Source organism: Periophthalmus magnuspinnatus, chromosome 5, assembly GCF_009829125.3.
Source record: "Periophthalmus magnuspinnatus isolate fPerMag1 chromosome 5, fPerMag1.2.pri, whole genome shotgun sequence".
NCBI lineage: Eukaryota > Metazoa > Chordata > Actinopteri > Gobiiformes > Gobiidae > Periophthalmus > Periophthalmus magnuspinnatus.
In genome coordinates, this window is record NC_047130.1 from 28,694,694 (window position 1) to 28,714,386 (window position 19,693).

General features: G+C 41.8%; 1 protein-coding gene across 4 annotated transcripts in view; it reads left to right on the forward strand.

The window, feature by feature from the left end:
• The window catches only part of frmd4ba (FERM domain containing 4Ba), a 47,076-nt gene extending 31,284 nt beyond the window's left edge, over nt 1-15,792 (forward strand). For 2 of the 4 annotated variants that reach the window (XM_033966190.2, XM_033966189.2), the window contains 16 exons: nt 1,460-1,543; nt 2,191-2,256; nt 2,571-2,628; nt 3,397-3,483; nt 7,128-7,204; nt 8,062-8,200; nt 8,611-8,752; nt 8,857-8,990; nt 9,064-9,180; nt 9,492-9,720; nt 9,801-9,857; nt 10,391-10,526; nt 11,005-11,154; nt 11,320-12,080; nt 12,410-12,533; nt 14,845-15,792. In XM_033966190.2, the coding sequence (XP_033822081.1) occupies nt 1,460-1,543; nt 2,191-2,256; nt 2,571-2,628; nt 3,397-3,483; nt 7,128-7,204; nt 8,062-8,200; nt 8,611-8,752; nt 8,857-8,990; nt 9,064-9,180; nt 9,492-9,720; nt 9,801-9,857; nt 10,391-10,526; nt 11,005-11,154; nt 11,320-12,080; nt 12,410-12,533; nt 14,845-14,968 (2,485 nt within the window). In that variant the 3' untranslated portion in view covers nt 14,969-15,792. Of the gene's footprint in view, nt 1-1,459; nt 1,544-2,190; nt 2,257-2,570; nt 2,629-3,396; nt 3,484-7,127; nt 7,205-8,061; nt 8,201-8,610; nt 8,753-8,856; nt 8,991-9,063; nt 9,181-9,491; nt 9,721-9,800; nt 9,858-10,390; nt 10,527-11,004; nt 11,155-11,319; nt 12,081-12,409; nt 12,534-13,880; nt 14,003-14,844 lie in introns of all 4 variants that reach the window. The other 2 variants (XM_055221640.1, XM_055221641.1) reach the window with 2 other exon arrangements.
• The last annotated feature ends 3,901 nt before the right edge of the window (nt 15,793-19,693 follow it).

Here is a 19,693-nt window from a genome sequence, read left to right on the forward strand (position 1 = left end):
AGTGGCGGCAGAGTAGATCACCTCGACAACGCCGGGCCCCTGGCTTCCCATAAAACCTATATGCCATCAAACACACAGTGAAGTGCCATGGCAGCAGAACCCAGTCAAGCCTACTACAAGGAAGAATGATTCAAGCGCTCCTGCCCTTGGAGAGGCACAGTCCTGTTTTTGTTTAGTAAGCTGCTTCACAAAACTGTATCATTATGGGTCTGCTCCAGCCTGTTACTTTTCATTACTTAAACAGCCTTTTCACTTGAGGTTCACTTGAGGCGCTGGTCCAACGATGCACAAGATATTATGCCGCTGTAACTGTATTAATTCATTTGAAAACATATGGCTCTTGTAATCTGTCCCCACTACTCCAAGTTTAGTGAATATAGGGTTTGTCATTTACCCTTGCTTACCCATGTAGGTCATATCTATTCGCTGAGCCTGAGGTTGAGTCCATAACAATAGACACACGGCTAACCAGCTCTACAGTCCAATGTAGATTCATATATTTGTCTTTTTAAGGTGAATAATATTTGACCTCGGGAGTGAACAGTCGATAACCTCTTACACAGTATACCACAGCTTGGTCATTTCAATTTCTGACGCTTGTACTTGTGTCATTACCTCACATTAAACACAATATAAGATTTGTCATTTCCCACTATGCTGTGCCCAAATATAATGATAAGCTTAGTTAAAATGGAGCTATGGTGTGAGTATTTGTGTGTTGTCTGAGGGGCCACCGATGTTTGGTAACAGTGCGGTGACTGGGACAATACCTTTCAGCACAGAAACGCTGCCAAGTCCTTGTGAATAGTGTTTTTTTTTCTATCTCTGAGCACAGTGGACAGCCTATCCACATCAGAGGTCTTTTTATCCAGCTGGACCATGTGTTTCCCCCCAGTCCACTATCAAAGTCCTTGGCTGTGACACAGAGGACTGTTTACAGAGCTTGCATTTATGATATTCCATAAGTGAGGCCCACATCTTTGGTTGTGTTTGATATTGTCATTGGCTGCTCTATGAAGATGCTCTAATCCAAAGACAAGAGTTATGTCAAGGGGGATTTCTGGAGTTATTTTGGTGCCAAACGGACTGTTCTGATGTCAAGTCTTTAAGCCTCTGCATGGGGTTTTCTAAATGAAGTTTGGCATGACATAAATGAATTAAAGTTGGCAGCAGCCTGGGTTTTTAGAGATAAGAAAGACGAAAACGACATCCAGACACTGAGGTTTTCTTCCTCAAAAGATTTATTACACACAGCTTTGAGATATAATCTGAAGCTCATTGTTGTGGCTCATACAGGTGTGGGAATATTATCCGCCGTGTTGGGAGTGTTCACTTGACACTTATATTTATGTCTAAACAAAGATGAAATAAAGATTGTGTCTCATTCAAAACTGTTTCATGAATAAAATCAAATGTTTACATCGAATGAACCTTTAATGATGTTTATCTTTGATTTCAGCTGTGAATCTGCCAGGTCTGACTTAAAGCAGCTGCCGGTCTTACCCACACGAGTCCTGAGGGAGCATCCATCTCTCACGTATTGGTAAGTTGTCTTTATAACTATTTGCTTTCTTCGTAAATCATTAAGATCTATTAGGTCTAAAGCTATTTTTAGTTTTTCTAGTAATTTGTCATTCAGTGTCTTAAAGAACCAGCTACAATGACTCAATGACTTGTGTGAGTCAAACCTTGATTCATCACTTCCGCATTTAAAGTTGAACTGTAGACTAATAATTTTGTCAATGTCTATTCTACTATATTATTAACAATCGAATACCAGTTTTTATAAGTAATTTGTGCTGACACAGTCTATTTGCGATCTATAGTTATGACTTGCCTTCAGAAATGAAAATCAGAGGGTTTTTTTTTCTGTTTTATGGTAGTTCATAGTCGGCCCTGTGGTGTTTCTAGTTTCACACATGTCTCTTTGATAGAGCAGAACTGCACACATTAATACCCTAATAAAATTGATGGTGATTCTGGGAAAAGTGGAGGCCCTGTAAAGCCCTGTGGTCTGTGATAAGCCAGTGTGCACGCTCCACCATTAGCACTAATGATTACTGTGGGAGGTGCATTAAAGCTCTGCAGAACAGACCAATAGGACAACGTGCATTTTCTGCATGAACTCACAAAGCAGCTACAGCTCGTAACACCAGGGATTACTTCAATGTTTTATCTGTGTGTTTGCAGTGAGGACCGAGTCATTGAACATTACAAGAAAGTGAAGGGACTGACCAGAGGACAGGCAATCGTCAAGTGAGTCGACTGCTTCACTTTTGACTGGTGGCTCTGGGCTCAAACATGGCTGACTCTGTGTCATTATCAGGCTGTCCAAAGTGTTTTTCTCTGTGCTCTAAATTTGAGTGACCCTGGCCTTTTACTCTCGCCTGATTTGTGCCCTTGAGCTGATCAATGGACCACTGTCATGGGCTGAGGCCGATCGATGGCCTGGCAGCGAGTGGGACTGTATCTCTCTGTAGTTAAAGTTTAAAGCCCACTCAGTCTCTTGTACAGCAGCCAGTGGGTGACAGAGATAAAGTGTGACTGAACGTGTGGTGTTTTCTCTGCAGGTATCTGGCCCTGGTGGAGTCGCTGCCCACGTATGGAGTCCATTACTACCCTGTGAAGGTAACTGCACTGAACCTTTATTTATCAGCTAATTTTCAGGTTTCTCATTAATGTCTTTATATGCGTCAGAATGTTATTAACATTTTTAAACAACATAGACAAAAAGAAATATTATATTTTTTCAGTTTTTCAGTTCAAGCCCATTCCAGCAGCTGAGGTTATAGAAGCGTATTCTGTTTGGTACAAATCATTTTACTGGGAGCAAGTTAACATTATACACATTTTTTCAGATAGCAGGGTAACAACTTGGATCAAAGACTGTACATGTTTCATTGTTTACAGTTTAGTATAGGACACTTTGGCAAATAACCCTTTTTTTTTTTTTTTACACAATCTGATCATCACAGACTAGTTATTTATAGTATCTAATGATGAACACAGATACTGCACAAGATGATAAGGCAGGCCACTAGTCCAATTACAAATGTTTAACAGACTAATTGTCACATCTGAAAAAAGACTAAAGAACTATACCTCTAAGACAGAATCAAATCAGGAGATCTTTTAGGTTTTGCATGCTGCAGCTAATTCCACTAGCATGTCTATGGACTTGTACTAAGACAAATTAAATTAAGGTGTCTGAGGAGATCAAACAGCAGTGGTAGGGGCTGGCAGACTTTTTAAGAGCTTCACTGTTCTTGATCTCCTCTTGTGTTGCTGTTGCTGTGAGCCTAATGGGGTAATAGTGTTGGTAAAACCTTCCCTTAAACAATCACATCAGTAAAGTGCCTTCTAATGAGCCATGCTGTTATGTGTGTGCCTCCACAGGATAAGCAGGGCATCCCGTGGTGGCTTGGAGTCAGCTATAAAGGCATCGGCCAGTACGACCAACAGGATAAACTCAAACCGAGAAAGGTAGGACATTCTCAATATGTGCAAATCTAACCTCCTCACATTTGAACTAGAGGCTCAGTCACATATCATGTATTGCAAGAAAGGAAAGTGAATGCCCAAATTCTCAGTTCAAGTCAGAATTGTTAATGCCAATGTGTTTGATTAAAGTGGTTTGTGGTGTTGTCAAAAAAGAGACAAAAAGTAACCACACCTAGACCAAATAATTTTCTTGTTGAGTCCCTGTGCTTGATAAATCATATGTCCTTGAAATTTCACATTTCACACTGCAGGAAATCAACTTAAGAAGGCAGTAATCAAAGGCTGGATTAATATAATATGCTGTTTGATTAATTTTGATTAAATACAAGAGTCACATTTGGAGTCTGCACTAACATGCCGCAGTATTGGTCATGTTCATGTTTGACCCTTTGCTGACCACACCAAAGCTGTTCAATTACGATGGTACTGTGTTGACAGAGCAGGGAGTGCTGCTCCTCAGTAGAGACTGTCATTATGAAGCTCTGTGGGAAGCTGTGGCCTGTGGGATGGGCTTGGCACAAAGCCAGCTGGGTGGGTGGTGTGGGATAAGAGGAGTGGTGGGGTGCAAAAGGGGCTCATTAGTGAAAAGTGTGTTTTTATTACTACATAAGGAGGTCAGACAGTCACATGGTACAGACACTGTAGTACAACCTAACTTGGGTCAGGAAAACTTTTTACTTCAGAGAGTTTCATCTGTTCGTCTTTGCCCTCAGGCCACCCCCTCTTAGCTAACTGGATTTATTATGTTAATGTCAGCCTTTGTGTTTCTGCAAGGAGACAATGGATCAAACAACTGGTCAATAACTAACTGTAGCCTCGAGAATGGCAGCAGAGGGGGGTGGGGTTAGTTGTGGTGTAGTCTACAGCTGCATATGTAGAGCTACATTTTAAAAGAACGTGGAGCAACAGGGCTCAACACTGATTAGACCCGGTGTGGCAGCATGTACTGTGTAATATTTCTGCTGTAATGCTTCATTTGTCATTGTTTATTTTAGTTAATGTAATATATGTTTTAAAAAATCATTATTTTGAGAGTCTTCTGGATACCCGAAAGATATCTGTGTGTTTAAGAATAGCAGCACAGGATGGAATCTTTCTTTTGTCATTTGACAGAAACGTGAAGGAAGCTCATAGTTGATGCATAACTGCATTCATGTTATGACCAGAGAAACACGGCTCAGTATGATTTTACTGCTTTTGCTTTGATGTAGTAAGCATGTTCTGTCAGTAGAGTTGGCTAATATTCTAGGTGATAACTTATGGCTTGTTTGTGAAGCACAGTGTATAGGATCCACTGTGGCTGTGTCCAAAACAGATGGCCAGTTATTTCTTTTGAATGAAAGTCTCCGGCATGTTCCTCTAGTGGGTAAGAGGACACTTTGTGCCTCAGAAATGATGAGCCAGCCATTTTAAAATAAATCTTGTGTTTATTATGGATGACAAACTGTCAGCTTTGGCATGTTGGGGCAATGGCAGACAGACATATGCTCGAAAGACTATTTTGTTTACCACTCTGCTCTCAGAGCTATGTATCCTGTCACCGAGCAGCTTAGGCCAGCCTGTGGCATGTTGTCAGGTGCAGTTTGGGCCAGATCTTTTTCAAACTCATGGGAGTCAGTCCCTTGACATTTCATTGAGGTACTGAACATTTGAATATGTAGTCTACTCCACGGCCCAGGGTCTGTGGGTGTGTCTGAAACCAAGCACATTCTGGCCCACTTCCACCTGGCTCTAATAAGATACAGATAAAACTGAAATTCACTAAAACAGGCGTTCTTCAGTGAACTACTGTTGCAATGGAGATTTTGTCATGAAGGATTCCTTGCTTGGAAGGAGCTCCTGGCTTCTTGTGATGGAAGTCTAAGGAGTGTCACATCCTTCACATATTTCGACTGCATTACGAGTCACAGCCTAAGTTTCAGTGTCCCTGTGTGGCTCACACACAGATGTGGAGTGTTCGATATTCCAGTGAATGTCAGAGGTCATTCTGAAGAGCAGTCTATAAATCAAAATTAAATAAAATATCTACATAAAGTAAAATATGTACATGCCCCTAAATAAGCAACAGGGTGTGAATTAGTTTCTCTCTTTTAAGATGCTCCTTACTGGGATTTCTTCTGTTGATAGGAACACTACTCTCTTTCTCTATACTTCTTTTTTAACTTTTGTGGAATTTTGGAATATTTTTGGTAGTGAGTGATGCACTGCTCCCTTGAAAAATATACAAATTTAAGCAATTATTATTGCTATTTGCAATTTTATTCTTCAGAAACAAACAGTATTATCTGTGTTCCAAAGTCAATGACTTATTTGTTTCTGCTGTTTTAAATAAATAAAAAAGTGTTGAATTGTGGTATTCCATATGACGTGTTTTTATAGCAGTGCTATTCTCCACTTACCTCCAGAATATCTCAGACTAGTGTAGTAGTAATGAAACATAAATTACAGACCCCCCACCCCCCCTTGCTTGGCTGACGTCCAGGCCGAGAGAAGGCAAATAGTACCTTGTATTAATGATTAGACCATAGTCACAGATTCCTCACATGTTTGAGCAGAGGACACAGCGCTGCATTGTGTCATGTTTACAGTATGGCACACACATCAGAGGACTTCATCAGCCAGTTCCCTGCTCTTCACGGACTTTGGCTTGTATATTTATACTTCATACCAACTTACCAGTTTATCAAGTCTCCGAAGGAAGTGCTAGGTGTGGAGGAGGAGAGATACCAAGGCTTGGTGGGAGCTCAAGTGAGGAAGCTGTGATGTCAGAGGGGGGGGGGCGTGGCCTGCTCAGCTGAAACTCTTGCAACACCTATCCTGCTCCTGAGGACAGACAAGAGAGAGTATTGTTCAAAGAAGCTCTAGCCCTGTGGGAAACTCCATGTCAAAGGGAACGCTACCATTCAGTCGGGATTTGATAAGAAAAGGGCAGAAAAAGGGAGCTTATACGGTAGGTGAGCTTTGTCATGTTTGGGAATCCTTTAAAAATACAAATCTAGTTTTTTGTTTGTTTTTTCTTTCAAATTACTACAATTGTTTATGGATATATGACTGATGTGCCTGTGTCCATGTTATAGGTCTATTATGACAGACAGACTAGGGATATTGCAGACTGTAGACTGGTTACTACCTTGTGTGTGTTTTGATAATTTGAGTGGCCCTTGCTGGGAATGAATGGAGGAAGCAGTGGTGAGATATGAGTTGGCTGAGCAGATGTTTGATTTTGACAGAGCGCTCTGGCTTCTGTGCTCATAGCTCAGGGAAAGGGGCGAGTGTGGCGCCTGGCTGCGACCGTGTCTCTTGATGCATTTTTTCAGCAGCAGTAGAGTAATTGTCCCGTCTCACACCTGACTAACCGCCCCACCGCGCTCTGTTTTCCGTATCAGCTGTTGTGTTTGTGCAGATAATGTGGCAAGTCAACCGGAAAATGCATTCAGAAATATTCAGGAGGACATTTTTAGAATAACCTCCCGTTCTGTAAAGAGTCTCTCACGTGAATCTTGTCAGCTGGTGTGTCTTTGCTGTCACTGTTTGTTGAGTGACGCTGTAAACACACATTTCACACAATGGTTGATTCTAGGCTTGTGTGCTCAGTCCCTTTAACAAACCGTCCCTCTCCTCTGTAGTTGTACCAGTGGAAGCAGCTGGAGAATCTGTATTTCCGAGAGAAGAAGTTTGCGGTGGAGGTGAACGACCCGCACAGGTCAGTGAAGGCAGCACTTTTTTCAGTGCGTTCCAGGAGACTGGTTCAAGTGCTGCGATAATGTCAGACGTCCTTATCCCACACCTTGCTCTGGGTGAAGGGCATGCACTGGGGTTGAGCTAATGCCTATAACCTGTCTAGTAAATGGGTATTTTCTGCTCTCATTTTCTATGCCTTTCAGACTTCACTTTGTGTTTAACAGCATTGTTTTGTGAAACCTTCTAAAAACCTATTGTGACAAGTTTGTATAAGAAATATATCATACAGCAATGGTACAAAGAACAAAGCAAGTTTAGATCCTCAGCGATCTCACAGACCCCCTTTTAGAAAATACTGTTTTATTTCTGTTAAGTGGCAGTAGCAGCCACAAAAGTCTTCTTTTAAATATTGCTGTCTGAATGTTTCAAATGAACACACTGTGTACTATTTTAACTACAACTTTAATTACAGTCGCATTTGCTCTGAATGGTGCTATATATAGCTGCATTATTAACCAACAGACACGTCCTTTGAAAATGTGTGCTATTTTAAGTTTATTAAGATGACACTAACTCATGATTTTGTAGTACTTTATGCTGTGTGGAGATGTGTGGTTGTATTGTACATGTGTGACATTGTGTGAGTGTGTTTAGGTTAGAGAGTGGACATTGTGAATCGTTCTTATTGTTGACTGGATGTCATTGTATTGTATAATTTATTTCTGTAAATCCGGTACTGCAGATGGAAACTAGCTGTTTAGCTATAATCTGGTGCGAAACATATGACCTTAATGTCTCTGTACATTGTCCCTTTAAATAAAGACAAAACTAAACTAAATGGAGCTGTAATAATAACAGTTCTCTTTTTTACATGTGCAGAAGAACAGTAACCAAACGGACATTTGGACAAGCTGGCCTGGTTATTCACTCATGGTACGCCAGCCACTCTCTGATTAAGACCATCTGGGCCATGGCCATCAGTCAGCACCAGTTTTACCTGGACAGGAGGCAAAGCAAAGTGAGTATTCACGTCCCATATTCTTCTGCAATTTATGAAATGTGAAATTTCATCCAGTGTATGCACTAAATAAAAGAGAGTTGTAGTGTGTAGGTGCTTATGATTTATTTGTGCTATTCAATCATTCATTCATATTGAGCCAAGTTTTACTTTCAGACCTTATATAAACTCAGAACTTGCTCCACTGTTGTTTATATTAGTCTATATGAATTAATGCACAACATCCTAAATTATAAGAAACGGTCCTGGCTAATTACTTCTTCAAAAGATCTTTCGCATTTCATCCAGGAATAGAGCCCACAGTGATTAATGAGGAGGGAATGCAAATGGAGCAGCTTCTAAAATAAAATATTCTCTCATTAAGCTGCTGATTTTCCCTCAGTACTGACCGCTGTGTGCTTCCTCTGCAGGCGATGATGACTACAGCCAGAAGCACGGGTGACATTGCAGTGGACCTCACAGAAATCCACGCTCCACGCATCACTAAGCTCTCCAAAATGGAAAGCAAAGACCAGCTCATTATGGCCAGCAATGGCAGCCTCATTTCAGCCGGTACGCTGACTTAATCAGCTTTTAATGACTTCTGGGCCATGGCATATTGGCAGGCGATGATTTATTGCAATATTTAAAGCTAATCGCAGGTGCATGTCATTTAGGTTCGGCCGAGTCTGAAGTGAACGAGGAGCAGAAGAAAGAGAAACTGTCTGAGCTGAAAAAGAAAGAGAAGAATCTTCAAGAAGCTCTGGCGCTGAAGCTGGAGGAGCTGAAGAAGATGTGTTTGCGAGAGGCTGTGAGTGTCCTCTTTTCAACACCATTTTGGAGTTATTTTTAGCCTGCATGCTCACTCTTGTTGTTGTTTGCAGGAGCTTACAGGAAAATTGCCTAACGATTATCCTTTAGCAACCGGGGAAAAAGCTCCTCAGGTCCGCCGGCGTGTTGGGACAGCCTTTAAGTTGGATGACCTCTTCCCCTACGATGAGGTTGGCTCGGTTTCATTACGTTTTATGTTGTGAAATGATCCCAAATTTGTAAGAGGCTTATAGTATTCAGGATGCAAGATCAGGTTAGATGTTTTATCTCAAGATTTTGAAATAAGTATTGAAACTAATAGTGGCTTAACATTCATTAGCGTTTTAGATTTGCCTTTTTAGATGTTCGTAGGCAAGATCAATTATGCATTTTGTTAATATAGTCTTTAAAAAACAGCACTACCATTTTGACATCTTGCTGTCAATGCCTGTTAACGTGATCTCTACAGGAGACTTAATATTGACTCATTGTTTTGCTGCAGGACCCACACCTCAGGAATCTTGAGAGCAGATTTGCCTTGCAACAGAAGATCGTAGAAGCCGCGATGAAACTAGCCAATGAGGCCGATTTGTGTAAAACGGTAAAGAAGAAAAGAAAGGGCAACTTTTTAGATGCCATGAGGAAGCTGGAGGAGATCGAGAAGGAGATTAATACTTACAGGGTTAAGAAGGGGAAGGTACCTACGCAACGAGCATCTCTTATATTAGCAGGTACTACAACGGAAATTCACTTATTTGTGTATTAAATGTGAAAAAAAAAAATCTAATTTTCCTTTTACTGTTTTTTTTAGATGATGTGAACATTTCAGACCTCAGCTCTTTATCAGACAGCCTCACTCTGGATGACGGTGTGTAGCTTTCATTTGAGTTTGCTCTTGTAATAGTTCATGTTCTATAATTTGATAATTCTGTGGAAGATTCACAGTTATTGAATGAAATAACCTAACTGAAAATACACCTATGCTGAACCATATAATTAATCTAAGTTAGGGTTTAGGTCCACAAACTTGCCATATTAAACTCGTGGCTTAAAGTTCTTTCAACAGGCTACAATCATCTCGTCAGTCATCTTTGGTGTTGAATAAACAGCACCAATTTTTAAAGCTATAATAAAAAGATTTATGTCACTTTTATATCTATGCTAACAGAGAAGACATTGAACTTTGTGCCAGTTTTTTTTTCATGTGGATAGGCTCAGTAATTAGAGATATTATCCATAAACCAGAACCAAACATCAGCAATCTGACAAATTCTATCATGAATTCTCATGTGCCCTTGAGCTTAATTTCAAACTATAACTTTTCTAGAATATTGTGACATCACGTGAACACAGCCTATTTAACTTACGTTTCTAAAACCGAGCATGTTATTATTGCCGCAGATGAGGATCTCAGTTCCCAGAGACAGAGGTCCAGATCGGTGCAGTACTCTCCGCGGCCACATCACGCAGACACGCTGGACATCCACTACAGCAAAGACCGCCGTTGTTCAGCCAACGAGCAGCAGGCCGACAGCAGGTGCGCCATACACTGTTGACTCAGACTCCCAGTGGGTTGTTTTTCTGGGAGCCTTAAGTTTGGAGCCAGTACAGACCTGCAGAATAGACCCAGAGCTACATTCCTGCCAGTCGCCTCCCTCTCCTTCTCCCTCCCTCAACAATCTCCCCCTTATCAGCCAAAACACAGTGGCTTTAAAAATAGATGGAAAAGAACATGTCAATGCAGGCTGCAAGGAAAATGGGAAAACAGGGACGTCGCTCTGGAAAATGTTTGGAAATATGCTTGGTGCAGAAGGGATAATACTCTATAGGTTTAAGGCGTAGAGAGCTGGCCCGTGAAGGAAATGTTAAATGGGCTATGAAATGACACTGAGCCAGGTGTTAGCGATGACTCAAGTGCTTCTACAGAGGTGTTGGTTTTCTCCTTTTGTTCAAATGAGTGCAGATTGTTAACCTTGATAAAAGACTCTGAATGCATCTCTTTATTTACTTTTCAGATTAAATTATGGCCAGGACCCATACTACTACACGAACTGTGACGCCTTATCGAGTCCATACAAGCAGCCCTCCAGGCAGCCACGTGATGCTCGCAGCATGCCCCCCACCCCCCTCCTCACACGCAACGCCTACAGCAGCACACAGCTCAGGTACAGCCCTCCTTTGGTGTGTTTCTCCTCTGAACAAAGGTTTGCTTAGTGTTGTTATGAATATTATTGCTATCTGTTGCATAAATTGTCAACAAATAATTTAAAAATATTGCATTGCCTTTCTTTCAAACCGTAATTTTTGTATTTTTTAAAAAAAATTTTTAGATCAGAGGGACCATCACCTCACTTCCGACAGCGAAGCGGTAGTCTGGAGTCCCAGTCTCAGTTCCCCGAACCTGACCCTCCAATGCCCGCATTTGTCATCAACTCAGCCCGACGCAGCAACAGCACTGAGGTCCTCGATGATGGCTCCTCTTACACCAGCCAGTCCAGTGTGGAGTACAGCATCCCTGGCAACCACAACCACCATAACCCACGCCGCAGGATTCGTGGGCGTCACAAGAGGGATCTATATGCAAACAGCGGGAGCATGCCCAATCTGGCTCAGCCAGACATGCGCTGCCATGCATACCAGCCCAGGGCACGACCGTCCACCACTGCTTACTACGTCACAGGATACCCCTCTTACCCAGACCCCGAGCCTTACTGTAATGGCACCTACATGTACGACAATGAGATGGAGGGACATTACAGTGTTAACGCGTACCACCCTAACTCCACAGCCTATCACAACAGTGATGTGCACAGTTACTATGGAAATGATGAGGTGGATGGTATGCATAACCTCTATGCTACTCTGCGGCCACCCAGAAATCGCCCAGCACCCCGACCTAACGAGGATCGCATGAAGAACATGAAGAAGGCAGTTGTGGCGGGGCATCTGAGGGACTGGTACCAGCGTAACACAGCACAGAAACAACCCATGTACAGCTACGACTATGACAGAGGCTCCCAGCACAGCATTGGCTACCAGACCATGCCTGCTCCATACTGCCACAGCAACCGCACTATCGCCTACTCCACAGGTCAGTACAAAACTCCACCTCACAGGCAGGTTGCTAGTTCAGCTTTTAATAACTTAGACCAGCACTTTGTAATGGACTAGGGAATGGTAGTTTATGCTTAGTGCAGAAAAACAATATTCTCTTGGCAGCATGTTATTTATTATGCCTTGTACTGTTATTCTCAGCAATAATGGGTCTTTAGTGGACTATCTCATGTGGTCTTATTTTGATTATGCACATGGATTAAATGATTTGATAGACTATAATACAGAATAAAATGTGTATGACCCCATTTAACCATTCATCTCAATATTGACATGCACTAACCTTGACCTCCATTGTGTTCCCAGTTTCTTCTACAGAGAATTGGCACAGCCACATGTCAGAGAGTATGCTGGAGTATGACTTGCCTGTGCATGCACCACAGTCCTACTCGTACAACTCAGTCCCCTACAGCCATGCAGCCCACAGCAGGTGAGGAAAGAACTCTGCTTTTTATCCAATAAGCTACTCCCTGATCCTCCTTAGCGCTCAAGCTAAGCACTGCTTTTAATTAATTACAGAGTGAGTGGCTATTGAAAATATAATCTGTTTGCCTTCTTGACCATAAATACAACTTTGTTGGTGGGAGTTAAGGAGATTTTTTTAATAATAATAATCTGTAATAATAACCAATCTGTGTCAAATTCTAAGCACACTCTTGAATGAAGGCTTCTAAACAATTTTCTTACATCAAATTGCAAAATTTACTCTTTGTCTGTTTCACTAGTGGAACTTTTTCAGGAATTAGTCATTGCTGACAGATGCAACTTTTTTTAGGCTTCTACTGCAGTCATATTGCTCATCTAGCTAGAGGGTGCCTGTCATTTGAGTCTCCAGTCTCAATCAACATCTGCACATTGCACCTTTAAGACTGCTCCTCTTCTTAATACCTGCCTGGCCCCTGCTTCTCTTCTAGATATGGCCCCTCTTCGCTGTTAAAGGGGCCCTGGTACAGCCCTGATGGCCGGAGGCGCTGTGCCTACTCCCCCGCTTGTCCTCCTCCTCTTTCTGCTCCTTCCCCCTTCACCTCTCTCTCCCACTGTCCTGTCCTCCAGGCCTCCTTCTGCTCCTCACACCCAGGGCACAGGGGGCAGTCAGGGACTCTATCCCAAAGGTAGCTCCTAGTAAGTACATGGCACCAGTCACAGCCGCAGTTTTTGCCTCCTCCATTTGCTTGCTCAGTGTTTTGGAGTGAAGTGCATTTTTGAGCTGCTTGACTTGTGTGCTGAAGTAACTCTGCATGGCTTCAAGTGACTGCCTGGACAATCAAACCCACCAAACCAAGTCCAGAAAGTACACCAAAGGAGGAATGCTGTTAATGCATTTATTCAAGTTGTGAGGAACCTGCTGTTAGGGCTAAAAGTTGGACTTTATATAACAATGCACAGTAAAAATAAAATCAATTTTTCATCAAATGCAGTAGATTTGAGTCATAAAACCTCTCTCAGTAAATGGCACGTTTTGAAGCCTATGTATAGACAATTATTGAATTAATTGACAATTATTGACGTAATAATTTATAATTAGTTGTTTTAGCCCTATTAGCAAAGCGATACTTGTGGGCTCAAAGTATTTTGCTATTTACTCATTGCCGTTAAAAGAGGAGAATATTACCTTAAGCAGGATTACCATTTTATTTTTTTGTAATGAAAAATATCACTTCTTTTCTTCTTTTTTAAACAATATGCACCCTCTCCCTGTCACAGGGGCAATCAGGGGTGTCTGTAATGCTGTCGCCTCTTGTTCGTCCCATATTGCTGACCTTCTCTTATATCACAGATGTCCCACAGAGCTTGAGTGCCCGAGCTGTGCTAGGATGGCACGCCCTGCTGGGCCCTGTGCCGCTGACCAGGAAAATTACACATTCCCCCAATAGACAATCCAAAGGGTGAGACCAGGAGGTACAACAGCGCACAGGGTTTTTATGGTGGTGGTGATGACACCCACACAGAATCATTTCTCCTCCTCCTGATTGTGATTTCTGGGTGTCTTGTGGTGGTGGAATGCACTGGTGTGACAGAGGGACAGTGTGGCCCTAAAAGATTACTGAGACTCTGGGTAGAATGAATAACTCTGCGTCAGACATGTGGACCTGTTTACACACAAAAAGATCTCAATCCATACTCAAATTTTATCTGTAGTATCAGTGACCATTTCAGCATTACTCCAAGAAAACCAAAAATGGCTAAAGTAGCTAGCAAGGCTGTGTGGTATATGACAAAAAAAAAAAAAAAATCAATTTCAGTATTAAAAAAATGGCTAGTTTATAATAGATTAGTATTTTTTTTTTGCCCCTGCAAAGTCTGAGTTAGGCTCCAAACCACATTGGCAGGCGTTTGGCTGTAGATTTCTCTATTCAAGACCCAAGCGTATCATTGATAATTAAAAATGACAAAAACTCAATCTCTATTAGATTTCGATTAATTGCACAGTCTTGCTAGCCAGCGTAAAAAGCTCCCAAAAGACAAATAGCAACTCAAATTGACTCTCCTTGCAGTCACCTCTGTCAGAAAGGGGGAAGCTGGCTTATCATAATAAAATACACATTTTGGCACCACCCAATACTCACAAAATGGTCAATCTAAAGCTGCCTTGTGTGAAACCAGTGTCCACCATGTTTGAATGTGTGAGAGGACTTCTACACAAACGTGGAGGGCCCAGGGTTAAGGCATTCTCCACTGCTGCCTGAGACTCCTTTAAAGAGACATGTGCCTAATGTGTTTAAATCCTGTGTTTCCTACAGATCCTACATCGACGTCAGCCATTTGGAGAGACGCACCACTAACAGCCACCAAATGCACCCCAACATGGACCCAGCAGAGCAAATTTACTGGCACGAAGAGTCCAAACCAGGAACTATAGTCTAGTCCCGTGCACAACACATTCCCCAGCTGACACTGTCATGTGCCTTACACTGCACTTACCTGTTTTTCTGGCCAAGGACAGGCCTTTGAAGGAAATGACTTTCAACCATACATAAATGAAGTCTTTTTATACTTTTATTTTGTCATAAAGCTTAAAGGAAAAGGCAGTGTTCCAAGGTTGCATTCTATTTTGATGCACTAAAAGCCAAAGGAAAAGACGACTGATGTTTTTATTTTTTCACAAAACATGAACCAGGGCCACTTTTTACACACGGATATTGAGCCACAAAGAACAACGGACCCACCTGCTTCTACACTGTGTATGAACACTGGAAATATGAAGGATTAGACAAGGACGAATAAGGCCTTGTCAAGGAAATGAAGGATTGAGCTCTGTAAAATGGTTCCTGAGATGTTACCTGCAGGGTTATTCTTAACTGGCTGAACCCCAATTCACTGGGAATGGAAAAGTATTGTGTTTGCTACTGTCAGTACTTTGATTTGAGCCAAGTTCTCTCACCATCTGAGTATTACAGACATTTGTCACAGTCACTGCCACAACTGTCGCTGCAGGACGACGGGCCCAGTCTGTTTGAATGGCTCCTTCATCCATGCTGGAAATCATGGACTGGTGCTACCACTGGCTCTTAAGAGAAAGACACTGTTTGTAAATGTTGATGTTGTACATACACTGTTTTTGTAATTTTTAAGAGCATTTTTTTATGTCACCTGAAAAGCATGTAATATATAGTAACAATGTTGTTAAGCTGGTTCTTAGTAATTTGTATCATTGAATTTGTTCGGATTAAAAAATCAGTTTGTATCAATTTGGGAAGTTATTGTTTCAAGCAAAACTGGGTTTTGATTTCTCATAATGACATGAAGCATTGCCTTACATGAAACCAGATAAATATACTAAGTATATAACAGCTTTAACATGTTTATTTTTCAATATTTTAATATAAAAAAATAATAATAATAAATTAAAAGACCAACACAGTTACAATAAGACCAAGTAGCTAAGGTTATTTTTAAAACTAGTACAAGACGTTTTGGCCATAAATTCCATGGTCCTGCCATGACTTTTTGACATTATTCTACCAATTTTAAATGAGTGCTCCAAGTTCACCAATGTAAACAAAGACACATCTGTATAGTCAGGCATTTAACGCGTAAAATAATTATTTCTGGCAAGATAAAAACTCCACGCCCTTTTTAAAACAAATTAAAGTGATGATTAATCCCAGTGAGAGCTTACTAATACATAATTGTCTTTGTATCAGTTTGGAGGCACGATGTGAGGGCTTTGCTGTGTTTTCTCAGCTCTCTGTTGATAGACGAGTTTTCTACGTCCTGGAGCCACAAAGTGCCCTAACCAGTCTTTAGGAGGTGTCACACCCAGTGCGGGCCGTAATAAGCTCGTCTTTCCCATGAATGACACACTGGTGTTTATGGCGCCTGTGTAACCTCCCTGTGGGATTCTGCGTAATATATATCTCCTTTTGGTCTCATCCCTCTTTTGCGGATTACATTTTAACCCTTCAGCTCATTTTCCCAGCATTACCCCACAGTGTTCTCTACCTCGATGTGATCTTGTTTTGTCTTACAGCTCCCCTCGCTACTATCATGGCTGCAGGGGGGTCTCATACACACTTTGGGGGGGAGGGCTGTTTTGGATCCAGCTGTCCCACTCTGTCTTGTGGCTCCTTCACACCAGCTGTACAGAGGCACGTCCAGATGACACTCCACTACATAAACAAAGAGCTCTTCTGTGCTCAGCCCGAAGAACAAGCTTCAGACGAGCAAACTGTTTTCTTTGCTTACTATGTACACTGCCCCTAAAGCTCCTCATCTGGAGTAAGATAAGTAAGTAGGTCTTCCACAGAGAAACGTCTTGGCAAAACTGCTGATTCTACTAGTGTCAGGGTTATTACAACATATTTTACTGAAACCCTTATGGTTCATTTTATAATAGAATCATATTTAATTCATTCCTATTATGACTTAACTCTTTGCAAATAACTGTGTTTTTGCACTGCCCATTAGACACAAAGATCTTTCTTCATTTGAATAGCTTTTTCAAACAACTGTATATAATTCCGGTTGGTGTTAATAATTCAAATAGTGCTGCATCCAAGTTTGTTCCTTTAAAATCAATAAATATCGTGGACCTGCTGCAGACACAAGTAGTGTACTGACTGCAATAATACTTAAACTTCGAAATAACTGTACATGATCAGAAAGATAATGATAAACACATTTCTGATGTTTGTGGTCAGCAAAATCAAAACTCAATTTACAAGTAAACACCACTCGATGCCATTACCAGAGCATTCTGTATGTGTCTCATTTCAGATCGAGATGGAAGTGCCCCTAAATCACATTACGTGTGACTTGCCCTCGCTCAGCACATTTCACCCGGGGTTATGACCAGTTATGAAGCGGCTCGCAGCATTCGGTGACAGGTCACATGCTCTGCTGCCTGTTCATGGGGGATACTAACCTCTCAGTGGGGGCCACACATGCTCTGTGTGAGAGGGAAACCTGTTAAAGAAGTCAGGGAGCTCACGTGAGACTAGAACAGACGGTAAAGGCCTGTCAGGGTCATCATTAAACCAGGGTCTTCTGAACAACTCACAGACAGGCTGTTGAACCTGTGAGGAGTTAACCAGCTTAGGCAGAGCAAAAGACAATCCGCTCTCAGCCAACAGGAAGGAGGGGGTGAGGGCCGGAGTGGAGCTGTCTGTTGGACATAACACTTAATGCGCTCTCAGAAGATTGTTGTTGAAGTGCTCGAATGTTGGATATTAACAAAAGTGAAAAAAAATGTACTGTTGTACACCTGAAAAGTAGGTGTTAGGTTTAAAACACCTAACACTGTCCCCATGTCTACTGTTCCCTTAATAAGTTTATTGCATAGTATGAGTTGCTCATTTTTTACTCATTGCCAGGACAAGACAAGACTTAGGAGCAATTCACTCAGAAAGGACACCGCTTCTCGCTGCTCTTCTGAATGCATGGGTCTGCATGGGTCTTTTACAGGTCAACAAAGTGGATTTTCTAGCTTAAGTCACAAGGCAGGTATCTTAAACAGAATACTGACCCATGCTGAGGGGCAGCAGCTCTACTCCAAGTTCCTCAGTTTATCATTAATGATTATTACCCCCCCAGATTATCATGATCACTATGCAAAGAACCTTGGTGTTTTCATGTTTATGTCTTATTTCCTCTCAGCCATAAACAAGTATGTGGCTTGTCCTAGAAAAACTACTAGCTACTACTTTGCTATTAACATTTGTAATCACTCCTGTGTAAATCAAAACAAACTGTTATTTTTGTGTCAAACTGAGCAGCTCACATCAGCGCTTTCCCTCATAATACCAGGCCACTGTATGATAATTGCTGCTGTTTAATGACTAGTTTGTCTGTGTTGTTGATGGCCGCTCCATTACACATGTATTCCGCAGTAAACAGCAGAGACGTACACCTGCTGAGCACACCGGCTGCCACACGTGTTGGCAAGTGCCCCGGGGCAACTGTAACACATAACTTTCCACTGTGCCAGACAAGACTTTACATGAGCAGACAGTGGTACGCCCCCTCGCTGTTACACACTGTGGATGGAGAGGAGGAGGCGGCACAGTAGGAGGGTGTAAATCTTTGGAGTAAAGTAGATTTCAACCCTCAGGCCATTGGAGTACTGTTACACATCACCACATGGAGGTCAACGAGGGAGTACGAACAAATACCAGGCATTCCTGATTAGGCCAGTGCTGTGAGGTATCAGTATCATAAGCTCTTATATCACTGGTGTTGACTGATCTTGTTGTACACTGCCACCAAAAAAAAAGGTCATACACTCTAATATTTGGTTGTTCCACCTTTAGCTTTGATTACAGCACGCGTTCACTGTGGCATTGTTTTGATTTCGCTTTGGAAATGTCACAAGATGCATTAATTTTCCATCAAGATGTTGCATTGATGATGGTCGAGTCTGACGCTGCACAAAGCTTCTCCAGCACATCCCAAAGATTCTCAATGGGGTTAAGGTCTGGACTCTGTGGTGGACAATCCATGTGTGAAAATGATGTCTTATGCTTCCTGATCCACTCTTTCACAATTTGAGCCTGATGAATCCTGGCATTGTCATCTTGGAATATGCCCCATTCCATTAGGGAAGAAAAAAAAAATCAATTGATGGAATAACCTGGTCATTCAGTATATTCAGGTGTCAGCTGACTTCATTCTGCTGAACCTAGACCTGACCAACTGCAGGAGGCTCGGACCTATTTGCTTAGTTAAATCCATGTGGCGACTTTTTTTTTTTTTTGGGCTGGCAGTGTACGATTATTAACATTTAAACAAGAGAATCTGTACCAGCTACATCGATGCACTTCTGACGACTCATTTCATTTTATCTGCCGCATTCTACACAGTGACTTTAAGTCCCATTCTTACTTTCCACACTCCCAGCCTACTCTCACTCTACTTCTACCCTCCCTATTTTTTACTTCAATTTACCCAGCAGCACAGTTCCAGATGGATTCTGGTTATCTGCAGTCAATTTCAATGGAATTCAAAAAAGTAAGCTCATGCCTGACGCAGCAGTTTTCAGGTCCAGAGGTGGGAGACGCTCTGAGCTCTTGTCTGTAATCTACTGCTCATCATTGATTAGCTCTGCACTCAATGAACAGAAGTACAAAGTAAGACTATCAATCACCCAGGGGC